The sequence below is a fragment of the Danaus plexippus genome, chromosome 15 (assembly GCF_018135715.1).
Source record: "Danaus plexippus chromosome 15, MEX_DaPlex, whole genome shotgun sequence".
In the NCBI taxonomy this organism is placed as follows: domain Eukaryota; kingdom Metazoa; phylum Arthropoda; class Insecta; order Lepidoptera; family Nymphalidae; genus Danaus; species Danaus plexippus.
Window position 1 is genome coordinate 1,146,007 of NC_083547.1, and position 21,297 is coordinate 1,167,303.

Genomic DNA, 21,297 nt, shown 5'->3' on the forward strand with positions numbered 1-21,297 from the left:
AGAGACTCGAGGGTTTTGAATGCCCGAGTCCCTTAAGTAGGTTTTTTTGTTAATGTTACGTGAGATATTAAAGTCCCAAGGTTAATTACATGAATAAAATGATAGAGGTCGCTAGTAGTACGCGTGCAGCCTACTACTGGATAAAATACACGCTCTAAATTTAAATTCCTAGAAAGTGAAATACAGAACTTATTCAATACAAAGTTATTTAAAGTATAAGGTAGGGATATTTCTTTTTTTTATATATGGCTATGTATAAAACTACTGGCACACGAAAATTTTATTCACATACCAAAAAAAAGAAGACCAGTCCCGGGTGTCAGCCAGTTTTTAAATAAAACGCAGATTAAAAATAATTATTTATTCAGCTAAAATATTGTTAGTTATCAATTTTGTGACTTTTATTGTAAATGGAAAGGAAACAAAATACTGCTGCCATACAACTTGACGACTAGCTGTTAGAAAGACAAGCAGAACTATCCCGTATTGTCGAAGAGACTGTAATAGAAAATACTCGCTGGGAAAGAATCAGCGGCTATGGAAGTACGTTCACAGCTAACTAAAGTCATGGCGCGTTATGGCAAGGAATTTTAAACACTAATTACTATCTAATTATATGAAGACGTCGCACTTCCGGTTAGAACTAACGTCTCCACTAACGTCCTAATACAACAGATCTCTTACTGAGAGCGCATAAATTTGATATTTAAAAAATATTCAAGGCCCTCCAAGTCATCAGCATCACGCAATCTTAATTCCCTATCCTACGTTAATTTAATTCTCTTATCTCAGTCTAATACATGTGCTCGTTAAAAAAATATTATTTTAGAGTACAAAGTGTTTTGTATTAAAAAATATTTCAATCGACTTTGTAATTTGTACCGTTAGTGACGCGGGTCGCTCGATGCCGGTCATCGTTTGGGACTGCGCTTGTTTCATTATTGATAATCACTCATGAAATTGCTTTATTTTATTTTGCTCAAAACACTCCCCGCATGCATCGAGAGGTATTATAAAAGTTATCGATATGCCTTATCTCGGTGTGATATAAAAATAACAGCCGATCAGCGTTTAACCTAATCTCATAGCACTATTATCGAATGTATAGTCTTGTACAAGCTCTGTTCGGATCTAAACTTAGTACGTACTCTACATTAATTTTATTTAACATTTTCCTAAACTTCAATTCGGGAACATTTTATCTATTCACGTAACGGGATCCCGAAGGGCTCTGAAGTGTTGTATTTCGACTATAAGCTACACATATTGTAGCAGAGCGTTGTTTACACAATAAACTAATTTGGATGTGATAATGAATAGTTTGTCTACAACTGTTAGTACTCGTTTTGTTCAATAGATGGCGTTGCTAGTATGTTGGGGGCAGTTCTAGTAGTATGTCCCGAGTGCGTGTTCTGTTCAAGAGATGGCGCCATGTTTAAACCGCGGTGACGCGCAGGGCCGGATGCTAGGAGGCGCCCGTCTTCTTGTCCGTCTCGAGGAGCGTCTCGTCGGAACAGAACTTCTCCAACTGCTTCACGTAGTATGTGTTGAAATTTAATCTGAAAATTACGATGTTATGTTTATAAGAAAATATTTTACTACGAGTTTGATGTAGCATGCGCCTCGTCACTATTGAATAAAATGTATTTCTTGGAAAACACAATATATAATATATATCTATTGTGATTTAAAAAAATGAGATGTGTCTGAGAAATGATTCGGTCGACCGAGTTTGCAGCCTTCTCACGTACTAATTTGAATATTTAAGACAAATCATATAAAGTTAACCAATTGGCTCCTGACAGACCGAGTCACCGCCTTCCGTGTGGAGGTCGTGTGTGAGTGTGAGTTGAGTCTCACCTGGCGGATATGTTGAGCAGTTTGTTGGTGTTGTTGTCTCTCGCCATACGCTCGATGATCGCCAGGACGGAGAGCAGGGCGGCCGTGAACCTCAGACCGTACCGGGACACGGAGCGGGAGAACGAGTCCGCCGAGCCCCCGCACCCCGGGCCGGGGGTGGACTCCGCGCTCTGGACGGCACACGAGGAGAGATTAAAGAAAAATACAAACAATGGTAGAGGAATATGGTTCCAAACTAGTTGGTGAGGATCTGAAAGGGATACTTCCTGGTCTCGTCAGGCTCTCAGAGATTATTCGTCTCCCGTTTTATAGGACACTTCATAGTGTTTGAGATGCGACATCATTTTACTACAGATGTTATAGTCTGTCTGCCCGCTGTGTAAGCTGTGGTAATACAATGATCAAAGGAAACATCCCTCGTTAAATACGATCTAATTTACTTTGTTAAATTTACGTAGCGTTGTCTCGTCATAAATACCGTTACAGCGACAGGAAATATATTTGATATTTTACTTGATACTACAATAAAAAAAGGACTATGTGGTCACCATTGGCTCTTTTACGATACGTCACGTCCGACGTTTACGTCGAGAACAGTTGTACATGCTCTTTCTTTGGGAAGATTGTTCACTTCCAATCGTGTGGCAGTCCAGCGCCACCAAATTAGTTTGTCTTTTAAAGCGAGCCCTACTTTTAAATACTGATAATTCTTGTTTGTTGAATTCAATGTTTGAGGCTTCACAGCCCCATGAATGGCAGGCGTGTTTTTTAAATATCTTATTCACAAAATGTCTGTCGCTCCTTCATAGCTACCAACACAAAGGCTGATAGCAAATTTTTATTCATATTATACGATGCTTCTTGCAAAGAAAACACTTTGAACAGAATTATTAAGACGACAGAATGCAAATTAAAAAGCGCTTTTTAAAGTTATGTCTATTACTGTAACAGCATTTATGACGAGAGCGAGTGTATGTTAGTGCCCAAACTGTGCGACAAGTTTTACCGTAAATTCAGAAAGCTCAATCCTAAGGTTTATGTTAAAAAACGATAAGAAATAACTTTCCTTTTATAGAGTTGGAAAAACGATGTATAAATTTGTAGGGAAGTCGGTACCATAGACAACTGTCATCAACGTCTGACAGATCATGAGACCATAGACTATTAGTAAATATACTCTGTTTAAATCCACAAAAATACTGACATTAAATTAACAACACTACATTTAAGGAATACAGAAAAAAGAAATTGATAGACAGAAAAAACTTACCGTGGTCTGAACAAAAGATACAGAAGAGTCATGAAAGAAATAAAGAGAGATACAGACAATATAATGTTTACGTTCATATAAATATACTAGAATTATTGTGTGTATTGAATACTCGCCTGGTTTGTGAACATTACTCTCTCAGATACAAAACTACCCGCAACACATTAAGGACTAGTCGAGATCAAAATATACATTTACCATCAAACATTTTCCATACTGAGGGATAACTTTCAAATCTATTGTGTGTGTATATAGTCCCGTTCGTAAACAATACCTCGTAATCATTATCACAGGACGTCCCGAGCATACTGTTTAACTCGGCGTCCACGAAGTACTTTCGCATCTCCTTTGCCAATTATATGTTAGATCGCATAAACAAGACAAAACAAAATTAATATCACAAGCTTCTATACTATACTATACTACGAATTCTAGACTAGTAGAATAGAGGCGTTAAACATTAACATGCACACTGCAATTATGATACGATAAAAAATAAATTTATTTCTTAAACTTATATTCGCTCTACAAATATACATAGTTTATAGTTGTTTAGATGAAAAAAATATATATTGCTATACAACAATATCACATAGAGAAGAATATATAAGAGTAGTTTTCATTAAATAAACAGAAAATTAGAAGGTGACATGTGTTGGTACGGGTGTTGAAACAAAATTAATATATACATAGTATAGGAAACATAACTTAATTACAAATATAAAGTAGTTATAATAACACAAAAACTCGTTTAGCGCCAAAATCATAAGGACGGGCGCCATTTTGATATAAATGTCGATATGGTGACGTTTTTAATAAATGTCGATTTGGAAAGTCGACTTAGTATTATCAGTAATCGTTTGAAGAAAATCGATTCAGAATCTACAAACACGACATGTACAGGAAAATGAGCACTAATGAAGAAACGAGATTGATTGAGATTTACATCAAATAAAGAGGGTGGCGTGGCGGGGCGGCGTCAGTGGCATCCCCTTGTATATACGTTAAAAGCGTTTAGTCAATTGAATAATGACAATTTTCAACGTAACCTTGGAAACCATACAGAAGCTGTTTCCTTGGGTTTAAACACTAAGGTACATAAAAATATATATTTTATAAATATTTTCTATGGATGAAGAAAAAATATATACAAATATTTATAATTTTATGTATTGTAGAGTGCAGAGGGTTCGATGACTACACAACTATCCGAAAGTATTGTTTATAGATCAAATGTCTTGAGCGAGAATTTTAAATATTATTGTTACGAATTCCGACGGTTTCGTATAAGGTAAGGGGATCCCACTGTAAGCGAGCTGAAGGGACTGTCGTCTGCGAGGAGCCTAGAGGACGTGTGTACATAGAACGGTGATACCGGGAGCGGATCACGAACGACTCACCTGTATGAAAGTGCAAAACTGAACGCAGACGAGGCACAGCGTGGTGACCGCCTTCAACAGCTGGGGACTCGTCAACATGCAGTCACCTAAACACGACTCCAAGAAGTCGTTGTGCCGCTCCAGAACCTCGTCTACGTTATTCACCTGGAATGTGAAATAAATGCAAGGAACTTACTGCGATGACATACCTGATGTATGCGTCAATGTTCTTGGAGAGCAGAGATAATCTCAAAGCAGTACTATTCTGATACCAAATCACAATGTACAGGGATCAGGTCCGGTATTCATAGACTACTACCCTGAACTTTGGGCAGATTTACCTCACCTCACACTAAACTAGAGGTCACAGCACTTGGGTAGTCACAGATAAAGACCTAAAAATCCCAAGTCCTTGAGGTGACCTTCACGCGTTAACTCTATAATTTCATTCTAAATATTAAAATGAACTAGCGTTATAACCTGACTGTCGCCGCACTTCTCTTACAAGTAACCATTAGCTTAATTAATTACGCCTATTAATTAATATTGATTGCGCCATCCACTTACTTTTAAACACCGTTTGATCTTTTCTTTACTGAGGTGGGAAGGTATTGCAATGTCTGTTACACACACGAAAGGACGCCCGCATTCATTTACAGCGGATAGGTCGCTTGATCGTAACTAATATACTTAAGTGATAAAATATTAGGATCTGTTTGGTATAGGAATAGTATTATAAGACTCAAGTTTTGATAGATGAGAAAATAAAAAAAAACATTGGTAGATGATTTTAAAGGTTCTATTACACCAAGATTCCTGGTCAACCTGCAGCAGATAAATGTCTTTGATCTTATCTTTGATGATTCATATCTTGGAATGCTTTTAAACGCACTGTTTTCTAATGGGATATCCTTAGAGATAACACAGCTGACTGTGTACCGACGAAGACATACACCCGTTGTATTCATAAATACTATTTATGATAAATTAAATATAAAATGATCATTCGCCAATTTTTGTGGTAATATATGAATAGGGTAAATTAAGTCTCCATTTCAAGTTCAACGGGGCATGAATCAGAGATATCGTCGCGTCGGCTCGACTCCCAAAGAGAAAAGGAACAGAAAGAATCTTAAACTTTCCAATTGTTAACAAAAATCTCTCAGCTGTTTAACAAACAACTATACGCTTCGTGAACAATTACAGTAGTCAACAAGTGTATTGAATTCACGACTGACTAATGCAACCTTTAGAGCGCCCGCCTACAACACGCCCCGCCCACCGTAAAAAAACGTCACAGAATAGCTAAACAAATGAACCAGCAAAAATATATGGAAAAAAAAGGCACAAACAATCCTAATGAATTTCCGATGGACAAATCCTAAGAAGGATCTTATAAGAAACTCCGCACACAACGCTATCAGGCTCGCAACGATGTTCTTGTAATACGATAGTTAATTGAGTTAGTAGCGCAGGATCAGCGATATTGCGAGCGGGGTCCGAGCTGCGCGGGCGCATGTCACACTCAGACACCGAGCGAAACGGCCGTTCGGTATGAGAACTCACTTGTAGTACAGTGCTAGTGTTCGGATATTAGGATAAAACGTACATACAGGTTGGTATTAGAATGAAAATGTATTGAAATCTTCGATAAGAATAGTAATTGTGAATTTAATAAGATAATAGTGGTGAATGGACGCGAAAGTGGCTGTTTGTTTGTGCTACGGACAAAGAGATGTGTTTACGTTACTCTGTACGATTTAATTGATTTATATTTTACTGCATATATTAATTACATCGGATTGAGTTTCAAATGGACAAAACGAGAGAATATTAAGAGTAATCTCAGAAACTATTGAGAAGAGAATTAAATATTGTTAACCACACTCAAACAAAGCAAACAGCGAGTTTCGTAATAATAAAACATACAAGAAAGGTCAAAGTTGTACAACATATGTGGGTGCAAACATTGGATTGGGGATCGGATGATGCGGTCCTGTAGCAAGGTCGCGGTGACGTCACCACAGGACACGCAAACACACGGGCAACGACTAGTTTAATTGACAAAGTGCTCTAGTACCAGCGAGAAATATAGATACGCCAGCAGTAAACGGGAAGCTGGCATCAAACTGGTTAGACTTAGGCCTTAGCAATGCTGTATAATGTTTTGCGTCTAGTTTTGCGGTTACAGTGACGGAATCACGACATAAATTGATTTTACGTAAAAATCTAAACGTAATTTGCGATCGCTTTTATTAGTGTGGGTGAAAACTTCCCAGATGATATCCGTTTGTGATTACTAATATCGGAATATAAGGAGACGGACGCGAGTTTCGTGCATGCGAGATTACGTCTGGCAAATCGAATAGCTGTTGTGATGCGTAAATTGCGTAAGACTAATGATTTTCGGTAAATTTATTCACATGTAAGTACGCAGATTTTATGGGATACAGCGTTAAGCAACACACGAATACCCATGACATAATGTATATGACGCTAAGACGGCTCACAGGTTAAAATTTGAAAGTCAGCGATTTACTGAAGTGATTTCCGAACGAAGGCGCTCCACTCGCCATGAGTATTGATTGTGAACTTTATTATAATGAGACATTCAACATTATTTTATAACTATACTATACTATTCTCTTTATATAGATATTGTGTGTGTGTGTGTGTGTGTGAGCATAAGCTGCGGGCTGTTTAATTAATCTAAACAAATCGATTATTTATTCTACCGAGTGTAATTTTAGACATTTTAACACTGTTCAGTGATCTACCCATCGCAATGCAATTTCTATATAACTCAATTCTACTACTGCATGAATTGTTTCATTAAGTTCATTATTAATATCTATACAAAATACAATTGGAATATTTAATATCGATTCCTAAATTTAAATAGTGATGGGAAAAAGTAATTCATGATGCGATCTCATTCGTCTGGTGAATACATTAGTGACTTCCGACACAAAAAACCGGCAAGCGGGTCGCGCACACTCGATTTGGCTCCGAGTTATCAGCCATAGAATGACATCCAAATAGGGATGTGCTATTCAAATGTGTCAACTATCGATATTATAATTATGGTGACATACAGTTTGCATATACAAGCAGTGATGTGTATGTGAAATCACTTTAAGCTAGCCAAGTCCGCGGCGTCGTTCGTCAATGCATGTATGTTCCTTTTTATTGTGTTACATAAAAACACACAAACTTTCTGATTAATATTTTTTTTTTAAATAATTTTAATGTCAGTGGGTTGTATATAACGGATGAGATGTATCAAGTCAAAACTAAAAGTACAAAAGCCCCCGTCCGCCGTGCGTAACAGATGGGAAGTGTTCAACAACGGTCGGTGGAAACGTTATTTAAAAAAAAACATCGCAAACTCCGCACCGAAATAGATTCGGAACTCGCAACTTCGCTTACGCTTATTTGTAATTAAGTTAGTATATTAATTTTTCCTTACCACGTGTTCCGTACTTTAAACTGTCAGTTTTTTTGTAACAATTCGTAAACCGTGTTGTACGTTTAATATAAAGGTGAAAGGGCTGTTGACTGTAATCGTATCAAATACAAAACAAACATCAAATGTTAGCGTTCTGTTACAGTCAACTGAAACCGCTACCCGGCGCGGCGCGTTACGTTTGAATTTAAATATTTAAGAAGTATGTAGATTACTTTTAAATGAAACTAGTATTTTTCGGATAAACTACGCGTGATTTATTGTTGTAAAAAAACTACTACAACTTACAAAAATAAATCACGCGTAGTTTATCCGAAAAATATTAGTTTCATTTAAATGAATAAAACTCGCGAAAATCTTAGATCTCATTATGTAGATTACTGACAGATACAGTTTTTACGTAAAGAATAGTTTTAACTTCGAATACTTAAAAAAATTACAAATGTATTATAAATAAAATAATAATATTATAAATTTCAAGCTAAAATTTAAAATATTTTTAATTATTATATATAGGACATTTATTATTATTATTGAAACGTAAAGAAACTCCCCTTAATAATGTGATATCAGTTGCGTATAAAATCGCGAACATACAAACGTAATCCGAACACAGAACCTACTTCTTTAAAGTAGGTCAATAAAACGACTTACAGCTACCTATATATACCTACATTATTTACTGAATCGACTTCTATGCTGGAATCGAATTACTATAACGAGTTTAGGAGGAAATTCGTAACACATAAACAAAAACACGGATATAACGTAACAGCTCCTTTTCAATCCAGTCAAAAATCTCAAGTACGTGTCGGTATCGAGCACCGCTGTAGAGGCATTTAGACGAGCGGAGGTGTTGCAAGCGTAACTAACTCTGAGAATGTTAGACGAGACACTTCGAGACAACACATCAATATCGTTGAGTTGAAGCAAAAAAAGTCTTGAAAAGTATTCAGTCTTAATTTCTACCTATAATTTAATAAAAATTCTCTTGATTTAGGTAATGCTTTACCAAGTATCATTCAGTTTACGTTTACTCTTATTAATCGCCGTTTATCTGTACGTTTAACACAAGTTTGTACAGAACATATGCACGTAATACTAAGCTGTCTGTTTGTAGGCAGTTATAACCCTTACCACAGGTTCGCACCGACAAACTACATACATAGCGTTCTCTGTAACCAATCCAGTAAATTACTCTAATATAATTCGTAAATATTTACGACAGTAACATTGGTAACGCTCCGCTTGCACTGACTGAGATTAACGTAAGTCGTACTTCTGAAGTGCGAGCTCAGCGAAATGTTAAGAAACTCATATAAGCTGTGAGATCTTATATATACGATTTTATTTATAATTTTCATCTATATCAATAAATTTTAAAGTCTTAAATCAAAACGCAGTTTACTTATAACTTAGTGTTACAATAGAAATGTCATCAAAACGTATATTTTTCTAATTTTTAGTTCATTATAATACAATATTAAATAATATAAATGTTTGTGAGTTAATTTCAACGTTATGACTCTGAATTTCCCAATATGATTTAATATATAAAGCCTTCGCTGATTCAGTCCTTGTTCACCTTATTAGGCAGCGCATCGCCCACGTACGATAATTCAAAAAAACAATAAACTTATTACCAATGGAATATTTCATAAACAAAAATAATATTCGTAAAACGCGTTTTTTATTACTTATAAAAAAATTAATTTAATTTATACATAGTTTACCAAATAGAAAGATTCAATATGAGATAAAATATTCTGAACAGAAATTAATCTTCAGAGTTATTAGATATTTTTTATTAAATAACTTCACCAAAGACTGTGATGGCATGTTCATAGTAATTCATTTTTTTTTTTAATTCAAAACCCACAATTTAAATGGCATTCCAGTTCCGACACCGCGATTACGAACATGGATAACGGTACAATCACAGATATAATATTGTAACAACGGAAGCTAACTATCAAGCATCAATCCAACTATGTATTAACAACTGTTCAAACAGAACATTGGCATTATTATTATTGATTACAACTTTTAACAACTGATGGCATTCATTCGGACATGGCCACTATTATTGACCTTAGGGTAGATAACATTTATCTAGGATTTAAATATAAGTGACTTATTAAAATCTATCCAATATACGCCTTTAGTTCCTTATTTATTCTAAATTTAAACTCCGGTTTAAAAAATATATATAAATTGATATTGTAACTTCTTAGACCACGTCCTTAACGACTGTCTGACTCACTTTAGGTAAAGTTAAAACATTATGACGGATTTTATTAACATAAATTACGTTAATATCATAAGGCTGTATGAAAATAATTTACGAACGACCATCAAAAGGGAGGTGAGACGATTTTAATCTCACGAGAATATTCCTACCCTTGATAATTTAATCATATTTTTTTATAATTAGAACGTAAAATTATAACATATATATAAACTTTTTTGTTCATACTAATATATATATATAATGTATTCAAAAATAATGTTGTGAGACATAGGATTGGGTACATTTTTTTGTTAGTGTAATACAGGAGGCTTAATGGTTGATGACTAGATAAAATCTTGTCTTGTTTAACGTTTATCTTAACTATAGATATGTTTATACTATATTTATATGATATAACTAATTATCTTTAATTTATATCAATATTCAAGAATAAACACGAATGCTTAGAAAATTTCAACTTTGTGAGTAAATTAAGAAAATTACTAAAATATCAATTAACTTTAAATATATTATGACAAAATTATTTTCTTATAGATTATTCTAAGTGAACTTACTCGATGTATTTAAAGAATTATTTTTTTATGTAAATAATAAATTGTTTTAAAATTATTAAATCTAAATTATATTTTACGTAAACGGTGTTTCTATTGAGACGACTTCAAGCTTTCAATAAAAACTAACCTCTGAGATAGATTTGAGAAAGCGAAGAGACAAAAAATATGGAGCAACCAGTTTATTAACGAGTAAAATTTAGAACGGATATTCATCTTAAAGGCTTGAGATTGAAGACGAGGCGCCAGCCTTACTATTAGAGTTTTCAGCCTTCAACTCTTAGCCGGTAGAAGATATGCAAAATTTTTAAGTTAATCAGAATAAATTTGCGTCGTATACACTGTCATATGCATGCATAGCTTCCAAACGATATGTCAGTCGCGGTCCGTAAAGGTATTACAAATATTTTTCTTGTAATCCGGAACGCTAAAACAAATCGCCGTTACGAATCCCGAGTCACGCCACGCGACCGAGATAACAGAACGTTGAACATCACGTATATTATACGTACGTTTAGATTTTTTATTAAAACACCATTCGGATAAAAACAACACTCATTAATACTTCGCTCATTAAAACGGAGCAGTATAGTCCCATACAAATTGGACTTAATAAGACCGTAGGTGAGATCGCACATTAGATGCTAGTGCTGCGATCATAAGGTCCATTGTTGAAGAAACGGTGGAACAAAAGCTTAGTTTAACAATAAAGTCACAAGTGATGGAAGGAAAACGGGGGCAATTACTTGATTATATCAGAGCGTCTCGCACCGCACGCGTCATGCATTAATTTTATGGCATTCAGGTAAATTGGGAATAATGGGCTCGTGAGAGCTCTTTGTACGGTTTATTTTAAACAAACATATACATTTACTATGATTTTTACTTATGACTTATATCGCATGATGAAAAAGCTTAAGGAAAAGCTTCTATTTGCTTGCAATATTTAGTATAGTGGTGTAAATTATATCTCGTTATGTCAAACATTAACGCTCAGCTAAAGACTCATTTCCTTCCATCACAGCGGATTCACACGCGTGTTTACGAACTAATCTACAACGTCCAAACATACCCTACTTCAAACGAATTAGAACACGTTTAAATCCTCAAGATAAAAGCTCGCTTTAAAAGATATAACTCGTGAGAAAGAAATTAGTTTGCTGTAACCAATTGTTTAATTGCAAACATTTATTTGGGAGCAATGAAGTTCATTGACACTACAGTTTAAGGGCCATTTTTTCTAATTACAGCGTCGAGTTTAATGAAACATGACGAAGGACAGCTACGAGATGAACAATCGTCTGTCTCGAGGCGGCTCGCTGTTCGGCGGCGATCCTCAAGTGCAACTGCGAACCGCGCTCCGTTCCAACGACTACGGAACATTCAAGAAGCTAGTCAGTTACGGTGCCGTCGACCTCGAGCACGTGTACCCGTACCCCGACTACAAGACCTGCCTGGAAATCGCTGTTTCAGAACCAAATAAAATAGAATTCATCAAACTCTTACTCCAGCATGAGGTCCAAGTTAATAAAATCAACGAAACACATGGCGGAGCACCGATCCATTTCGCCGTTGAGAACGGTAACGCTGAGGCTTTAGAAGTACTCCTAGAAGACGACAGAATAGATCTGGACACGAGGTGGAAAGGCAACACCGCGCTACTGATGGCCATCAAGCAGATACAAGATTTAGACGAAGATCGTGAACACGACCTGGACATATATGAGGATATGGTAGAGAAGCTTCTCAAAGCCGGATGCAACGCTAATTCCCCAGATCTGAGAGGTATAACACCTGTATATTCGGCAGCTAAGCAAGGTCTAGAGAGGGTCGTGACCCTGATCTTAGAGTATTCAAAAGATCCAATCGATTTAGACACTTATAAAGATATAAAAGGCAAGACAGCAAGGTACTATTTGAAAGAGGCATTTCCACATTTACTGCCAAAATTTGATTCCGCCGTAGAAAACATTGAGCCCAGTATCGACAAGGATTTACTGTTTTCATATTTACTAAGACATGAAGAAGATAATTTTATAAGAGACTTCACTAAGCTCAGTAGAAAGAACGAACATCGAGCCATGCTTGCGGCAGATAACGGCATGAATACGATGTTGCAACTGGCAGTTGACAAAGGACTGGAAAAGGTCGTGCAGACGTTACTCAGTGCGGGTGCAGACGTGAACGCCACTTGTTCAGGAAACAACAGACGACCCATCGCTATAGCGTGCCACAACGGGTATCATAAGATCCTTAAAATGTTTATAGACAGCGACTCAAGTCTGTTCGACCCGGTCAACAGCGAATCCCTGGTGCAAATCACCGTCAAAGGAATGCGAAAAGCTGTCGAGAGTCCGAAGATCAATTACAAAGCTTGCTTGAACTTACTGTTGAAGCATCCCAAAGTTAACGTCGACATCAACCACCAGGACATGAAGGACAATACAGCGCTACACTACGCTGCCAGGAGCGGCGACAGCGAAACCGTTTTAGATTTACTGAGAAACGGAGCGTGCGTTGGTCTCAATAACGCGTTCGACGAGCCCCCGCTAGCCGACATCAACGCAAAAACACTAGAAACCTACTTGGACGAATGCATAACGACGAACAGCGAGCGACCGAGTGACGAGAATTACGAGATACATATGAAATACAGCTTCCTGGTGTATCCGAATAATTCGTTGGAGAACGAACTGTGCCAGGTGCCGTTGATGGAAAAATCGAACAATAATAACGACAGCATCAGAAAATGTGACGCCATTTTAGCTCCGGAGACGGAAGCGCTCCTATACATGACAAGAAATGAGGAATTGCGACCGCTCCTGAAACATCCAGTCATAACGAGTTTCCTTTACTTGAAATGGCAAAGGATAAGTTGCCTGTTCTACGCAAACATAACCTTCTACTCTCTCCTGTGGCTGTGTTTGATTCTATATATCATTTTGGGCTACGGAGTCGAAGGACGGAAAAATAAATCCGTTGAAGCCCTGAATGTGTTGACTCACGTCGGAGCTGTCATTGGATTGATACTTCTGATTATGCGCGAGCTGTTCCAACTGCTTGTGTCACCGACACGATATTTGCAGAGCATAGAAAATTGGATGGAGATAGCTTTAATATTTGTCACAGCCTGGATTCTTGGTTATGATGCTGCAGAGGAATCGACTAAACAACAATTATCAGCTGTCGCCATATTACTATCATCAGCTGAACTTGTTCTGCTAATCGGTCAATTTCCAACTCTGTCAACTAACATCGTGATGCTGCGTACTGTCTCCTGGAATTTCTTCAAATTCCTTCTCTGGTATTGCATTCTTATAATAGCATTCGCTCTAAGTTTCTACACGCTGTTCAGGAAAGTTATTTCGGAAGGAGATCAGAAGGCACCGAATCTGAATGAGAGAGCGTCGGAGGACGAGGACGAGGACTTCTTTGAAGACCCCGGCAGTTCCTTGTTCAAGACGATCGTCATGTTGACCGGTGAATTCGACGCCGGTTCTATAAAGTTCAGCACCTTCCCGGTGACCAGCCACCTTATATTCACAGTGTTCGTGTTCATGGTGCCCATAGTGTTGTTCAATTTGTTAAACGGTCTAGCCGTCAGCGACACACAAGAGATACGAGCGGACGCCGAGCTGGTGGGTCACATATCACGTGTTAAGCTCATTTCCTACTTTGAAAGCGTTCTCATCGGTAAAGCCTACACCAAGCCGAGGAGATGCTGGTCGTGGCTGCCGGCATACCTACAGAACGTACACTTCATCAAGCCCCAAATGTTATGCATCAAGCCGTTCGCCAAGCGAATATGTCTTTTTCCACACTTTCTGCCGAGGTTTCGTATCATCGTGATGCCGAATCAGAACAATCGAATCGAAATACCCAGACCTGAACCGCTCATGAAGGCCGGCGATGATTACGAGGACATCGAGGGCGGGAAGTGCTGTTTTGAACGATGCCAATCCTTGAGATTGGAACGAAGAATAGTCAAAAACGCAAAAATTATTATAAGCAGACGAACACACGTTTCAGAATTCGACGAAATCAAATCAAGGCTCTCCGCGTACGAGAACAAAATCAACGGTCTGGAGGTTGCTTTGAAGAAAATCCTCACACGAATGGACATCCCGTAAATGACAAACGGAACTCATGATCGGTTTTAAACTACAGATAACACAGTTCGCTGCACGAGGCAACGGGCTCACGTAAGAAATTGAAATTTTAACATTATTTAATAGTATTGTTGTATTTATATTAAAGTTTATATGTGAAAAAAAATTACAGTAATTAATATCACTTATGCGTTGAGAAATAAATTTTTATCAAAATATATGACTTTCATTAAAAACAAAAAAAAAATTAATACCACGAATTGTTTGTCCAGAAATTAAGAGCCAATATAAATTTTTTTTTCGACTTTTCCATGAAAAATGCCTATGATTTTTTTGTCGTAATTTATCGAACAGTAAATATGTCGTGTCATAATGCTAGCCGTGTGAGGCCGCGCGGACGACATCTGTGACGTCGTCTGAGTTAACTCCTAATGTATGTAAACTTCACTTAAACTTAATAATTTTCTTTAAACAGCCAACTTCATTACGGGCGACGGTGAAGTGAAACATTAAAAAAAAATACATCCCCTCCTGTATACCTTTCATAGACAAAAGAGTATATAGTAAATTGGATAAAATCGACTAACAGGGGAATAGTTTAAGAAACGCTGTATCAGATAAAACTATTAACAAATATTTAATAAGAAAAAAGTTTTTTCTTTTTTTAATTGTATCCTTTTAAGTGTTGCCATAAACGATTACTATTTAGGAATGATTATTCTGTGTTGCTATTCATTAAAAAAATTCTGTACATATTAGTAAGCCCGTTGACACTTTAAGACAGTATATAATGAGATCTAAGAGTTTCGCGAGTATTCATTCAAATAAAACTAATATTTTTCGCTTTTACTTCGCGGTTTTAATAATTTTAACCACACGTGAGAGCCCCGTCTCGTCCGCCGAGCCGGAACGTCGGCAGACCACAGTTAGGATAATTAAAAACGCGTAATAAATCCTTAAAAACTATTTGCTTGTGAAACTTATTTTTTCGGATTCCAACGCATTCCTTTATTATTATAAAACCACACCCGCTGTCCGCGGTCGCGGGCGCTGCCAACCAACCGCAGCTTCGGGACTATGCAGTTACAAAAAAAATATAACGTATAGCAACACCGAAAATATTAGTTAAATTAAAACGACCGCTTAAAATCTTTGATCACATTCAGTACCAGTTCCCTTTGAAGTGTATAGGTTCGTGGCTCGTCGGTACTCACGCTGTCCAGGCTCTGTATGAGCTGACACCAGGACGGCTCGATGACCTCCACGCACATGTAGTACTGCAGGTGCTGGATGCAGCTCAGCATGCGCTGCCTCAGGGCGAACGAGTCCGCGTACAGCCGCGCCTCCGAGAAGCGCTTCACCACCTTGTTGTACAGCCACACCCTGTGAACGGCGCGTTGTGCGTTTGAATTCATTATTAGTTAACTATACAATTCTAATGCGTGGAACTAATATTTTAGAGATTACTACGCGTGGTTTATTAAAATAAAAACTACATACTCCCGACGTTTCGGTTCAACAAGACTGACAGACATTCACGTCTCGTCTGCCCGCGATCACGGTTGCTGCGAGGTAACCGAAACGCGGGAGTATGTAGATCTCATTACAATCCTAATAGATTTATTTGGGGCGTCACTGCGGGCTCTTGTTAGGACGTGTAATAATAAGTCAGACTATAGTAGCAACACAAACAGCGGGACACGTGACACGTGACTGCATACAGCACGTAACGTCCCCGCCGTCAGTTACAGTACGGGCCGGTCTCACATACAACCGCTCCGATACTTGCACACAGAGACTAACAGACATCCACACCCCGAGATGGAAAAAATATAATATCAGCGAGATGATTGTAAGTTTTTAGAAGATTGGGAGGAGGAAGCGAAGACTAGTCGGGATTATACAGGAGACAAGATATATTGACCTCCATCGGGAAGTTGTTATTAAGACCTTGTCACAAAATAATATATACACTAGCGCCTCCTATCGGATAAAATGTGTAACTAAGGATCATCAAGAGATATGTTGTTATAATCTGTGCAATACTGTCAGTCATTGACCGGTCATAATCACACTGCGTTCTTAACAGCTAATTAGTATGAGATAGCTCGCTGACCTACAGAGCAGCCTCTCCACGTGTTTGCAGTAGAACAGGTGTCTGAATATCATCTGGTAGCAGGCGATCGCCTTGTGGTTCAGGATCAGGGACACCGGCCACTTCACCTCCATGCCGAACGAGAACGTCTCAATACCAGACAGCGGAGGGCACTCCTTGTTCTGTTTGTATTCTGGAACAATGTTTTGCAACCAGACATAACCAGCTATAGGTGGACTCTATCCTGTGTAACGTGTATCCTAGAATGTTATTACATAATCCGGTTACATCCAGCTATAACCGGTTATAGGCGGTGAATTTTCATTCTTTTTGTATTCCATACATTTTTATACAATCAGCAATATCCAGTTACATCTCGTAATAACTGGTAATAGGGCTACAACGCTATATTATTGAACTGATATTTTTTCTTTATATTTAATATTAAATATATATATGTACTCAAAATGTTATCCGAGAATTTTATTTCAACGTGTAGATTAAATATTATCAGAATTCTTTAAATGATTTTTAAACTGGTGGTTATTTGCCATATAAATGTGCTTTATGTACCTTTCTCATCCTTAGTCTCAATGGACAGTATCTTGAACATCTGGAATTGCAGGTCGTATGGCAGCAGTTCAACTCTCATGTCCTCATTATAGGGGTCATGACTAGCGGCTGATAATCTGGAAAAAACAATACATACATGTTTATTGTATATATTTAACGATGTTTTTAAGTTTGCTCTTAAAAAGGGGATTTTTTTAATTATAAGCCATTTGTATTTGTAATAAATCTGTGCTAGCCACTCTAGTACTGCATCTCCGCACTGCGACTACAAACTTTTAAATTTAAATAGAATTCACTCTATCCAAGCAGATTCCTACCTCAAATAATTATAATACATATAAGACCAGCTCACCTCAAACAGAGACCCAGGAGCGACTCTAATTTGGAAGGTATGATGTCATCAATCTTCTTGGACAGCTCCTGTTCCGTGGCGTCCATGAACTGCACTATGAAGTCACCCTGGCTCATGAGGAAGTAGTTCTTGACGGATTTCAAGCGACCCATCAGATCGTACTCCTTCAACAGCAGTTCCAACAGAGACTTGCTAGCAAATGAATAGGCCTTCTGTATTATAGCTCCATAGTTTTGTTCGCGGAGTGAATATTTGATTTCCTCTGTGTTCGGCTTCGTTATTGATTTACCTGGAACGGAAACATCTCCTGGTACATTACTTGGAATTAATTATATATATATAAATATGCAAAATAATAATCATAAATAGCAAGTAATTATATCAGATTGATATCATCTACAAAGACAAACCTGGTGCTTCACATCAATGTAAGCAATCTTTGTATTATCTTTAGTTGTACAAATTTTTCATTTCTTTTAAACAATTACATCAAAATCAGTCTAGTTTTTTGTATGGAGGTCTTACCACACTGGCTGATAACATTCAGGTATTTGCCCGTCCTTAGTATGATGTCTGTGAATTTTTCCAAAAACTTGGGCACTCTATCCCTCTGTATGCAGTACCGCTTCTCCCAGTAGTCCGCTGAATAATCTACTGGCAGTTCCTCTTTGTTGATCAGTTCATTGTCTTCTATCATGAACTCCTGAAGAATAAAATATATTATATGTCGGTATATAATATTATGGATACTAGCTGTGTTGCTAGTAATGGCCCGTTATAAATTTTGTGGACAGAATAGCAAACTAATGTTTTTTTTTCATTATTTGTTACCTGAAATGGGTCAATAACCGTTCCTTTATGTATCCACTGGTCTAATATGAATAAATAAGGTCGACATGCCCTCTCAGTGAGAAATAAGGATATTTCTTGTGCCCTCGCATCACCCATCAGCGTGTTCGTCTTATCATGTAATACTGTCAGAACCGCACCACCTCTTAATTCACTCTGGAAAGATAATTTTAATGGCAATCTTAATTAAACTAAGTGAATACCAACTACTAAGTGAATACCAACAATATTACATATAAAAGTTATTTATATGTAAAGGCCATTTTGATCATTTGAGATTATAAACAATTTTTAACAATAAATTTAAAATCATTCACAATAGCAGATTTTTTAATGACTATGTCAAGTGATATGATTTTTTTTATGGATCCATATGAATATTCTCACCTTTCCGATACAAGTGACTATAGCTGCCAACACTTGCATGGTGTGCATGGTGGGCAGTACAAAATACCATAGCTTTTGCAGCGTCAAGTTCGATGACATCTGTTCCGTTTCCAGTTGGGCCAGCATGGTCTGGAAACATAGAATAACATTCAAACTGTCACAGTCCTAAAGTATTATTATATAAATACTCCTTGGAAATAACTCTGTTATTATGTAAGTTTGTTATAAGAATTTTTTTTTTTAAAGTGCTTATCGTAAAAGTTGTGAGAAAATTTAGCAGAAGAAATTAATTTTATTCACAAATGTTCCCATTATAATTAAAATAGAGTTTATATGGAGATATAGTTTATATAGAGACATAGTTGGCTATATTAATACAGAGAGAAAGGGTTAATATAGAGTTCTGGAAACATGGAGGGCGGTAACCTTAAACACAGATTATACAGATATTTAAGGTACATATAATTAATGTGACCCTCGATGAAAACTTCAAATAGATAATAGATAATGAAAAATTCATAAACACAGTCAGGGTGAACATTCTGATTGCTTCAAATTATTTTATCTATTCTTCGCTGAACATTTCCTGTACGTAAGAATATGACCAAGATAATTTTGATATAATCTGATTGATTTGTAACTAAAAGTGAGAAATATTTAAAAATGTTATAAACTCACATAATAATCTTTTAGTAAAACCTCAATGCCGGCAACTAAAGCATGCAACACTTGACCCGACCACATATCACAGTTCTCTATGAACCTCCTCACTATCGAGTAGTTTGAAGCTAATGGCAACATTTGTTGGACAATTTGTCTCAAAGCGTCGTCCAAATCTTCAGATATTAGAAACGTTCTAGCATCAAATACATCCTTAACAGGTTGATGGACTATGAAATTTCCGGGGATGCCAGAAAATACATACAGAAGCTCCTCGATTATTATATTTTCTTGCGACGCTATTGGGATTCCAGCTGAAACAAATGGTTTTCACATTATAATCTAATACAATTGTGATTATAAAGCTTTCAATTGTATGAAATAGGACAAAAGTGGAACAAAACTTAAAATATGTACATTTTATACTCAAATATTTAAAATGTATACCCAATACAATAACTTTTAAGAAATGAATATTATTAAGGTTCGAGTTTTAATTAATATGTGTTATTAACCTAACGAAGCAACTATTGGTACTGGTTCCTTGGGGAAATCCCAGGACATAGCGGGATGGTCTTTTTGCCAGTTCGGTAAATCCAGACTGCTGTACCAATTCGGTCTCAGCTTCGATTCCTTTTCCTCAAACGACTTCATTACCAACTTCTTACTCTCATCAACAGCTTTCAGTAATTTGTCTTTAATCTGTAATCAATTATTTAATGTTAAATATATATATTTACAACTCTCTTTATATAAGATTATAGAGATGTTATTACTGAATTTCAAATAGTACCTGGGGAAGGTCATCTTTAGTGATCTGGTGCTTGTTGTCGCCCATGACAGGTTTTGGCGCCACTTTGGGCTTTGAGATTCTTGTTTTCTTATCCTCACACACCAGTTTATAAAATAATACAACCATATCTGACAAATTATCAGTGCTGAAATAAGTATATAAAGAGTTACAGATTAATTTATGTGTATTATCGGGGCTTATTCTAAAAAAAAAATATATAATAAATTATTACTTGCGATTTTTCAGATCCTCGTACTTTTTGAGAAAAACTTTAGCATTAGAAGCTTTAAGTGCAAGTCTTTGTGCATATTCATTGGCTTGTTTGATTGTCAAGCTGCTATTGCCGTAATTGGGATCATTCTGGATGTAGTCTAAAACGGTATCAGCTTCTAAATTACATCTGCGTTAACAAATAAATATTGATTAATACATTAGCCTACAACACATTAAAGCCATAATATTGTAAGAGCATTTACCCTAAGGCGTCCAAAAGTTCTTTTATTGTACTTTGCATTTTATCCCTAGGTAATATCCAATTTTGATACATTTATTACAGTAAAATAATAGAAGAATTTATCGGCTGCATTTGAGTTTTTTAATTTGTTTGACAGATTGACAATTTTAAAATCTATTTTTTTTACATCCTCCCAACATTACGAAAGGCAACGGTCTTACACCTAACAGCCGAAATATTTAAGCGTT

At 36.7% G+C, this 21,297-nt stretch overlaps 2 protein-coding genes across 4 annotated transcripts; one reads left to right on the forward strand and one right to left on the reverse strand.

Annotated features, from left to right (window-relative positions):
* Positions 1-346: 346 nt before the first annotated feature.
* Positions 347-21,225, reverse strand: LOC116766135 (gamma-tubulin complex component 2-like). Of its 2 annotated transcripts, XM_032655826.2 has the most exons (16): positions 21,072-21,225; positions 20,828-20,995; positions 20,596-20,740; positions 20,318-20,504; positions 19,821-20,116; positions 19,143-19,271; positions 18,738-18,911; positions 18,432-18,609; positions 17,907-18,195; positions 17,555-17,670; positions 17,003-17,174; positions 16,101-16,269; positions 4,531-4,674; positions 3,405-3,476; positions 1,861-2,030; positions 347-1,559 (listed from the first exon to the last, which is right to left on the reverse strand). In XM_032655826.2, exons 1-16 carry the CDS (start codon positions 21,140-21,142, stop codon positions 1,466-1,468), a joined length of 2,574 nt encoding a protein of 857 aa, XP_032511717.2. In that variant the 5' UTR covers positions 21,143-21,225; the 3' UTR covers positions 347-1,465. The 2 variants fall into 2 exon arrangements, with proteins under 2 accessions (XP_032511717.2, XP_032511718.2); XM_032655827.2 differs by lacking the exon at positions 3,405-3,476.
* LOC116766134 (transient receptor potential cation channel protein painless) lies at positions 5,967-15,102 on the forward strand. 2 transcript variants are annotated; one of them, XM_032655824.2, is made up of 2 exons: positions 5,967-6,124; positions 12,028-15,102. In XM_032655824.2, exon 2 carries the CDS (start codon positions 12,046-12,048, stop codon positions 14,905-14,907), a length of 2,862 nt encoding a protein of 953 aa, XP_032511715.2. In that variant the 5' UTR covers positions 5,967-6,124; positions 12,028-12,045; the 3' UTR covers positions 14,908-15,102. The 2 variants fall into 2 exon arrangements, with proteins under 2 accessions (XP_032511715.2, XP_061378769.1); XM_061522785.1 differs by lacking the exon at positions 5,967-6,124 and adding an exon at positions 6,632-6,934.
* Positions 21,226-21,297: the final 72 nt, after the last annotated feature.

What these genes read in the sequence shown, in the direction of transcription:
- LOC116766135 (XM_032655826.2), bottom strand. Translation starts at nt 21,142, where the DNA reads ATGTATCAAAATTGGATATTACCTAGGGATAAAATGCAAAGTACAATA. An exon ending in GAGGATCTGAAAAATCGCAA is followed by an intron (nt 20,741 to 20,827) that starts GTAATAATTTAT and finishes TACTTATTTCAG; the next exon opens with CACTGATAATTTGTCAGATA. An exon ending in CTCCTGGGTCTCTGTTTGAG is followed by an intron (nt 17,671 to 17,906) that starts GTGAGCTGGTCT and finishes TGTTTTTTCCAG; the next exon opens with ATTATCAGCCGCTAGTCATG.
- LOC116766134 (XM_032655824.2), top strand. Translation starts at nt 12,046, where the DNA reads ATGACGAAGGACAGCTACGAGATGAACAATCGTCTGTCTCGAGGCGGC.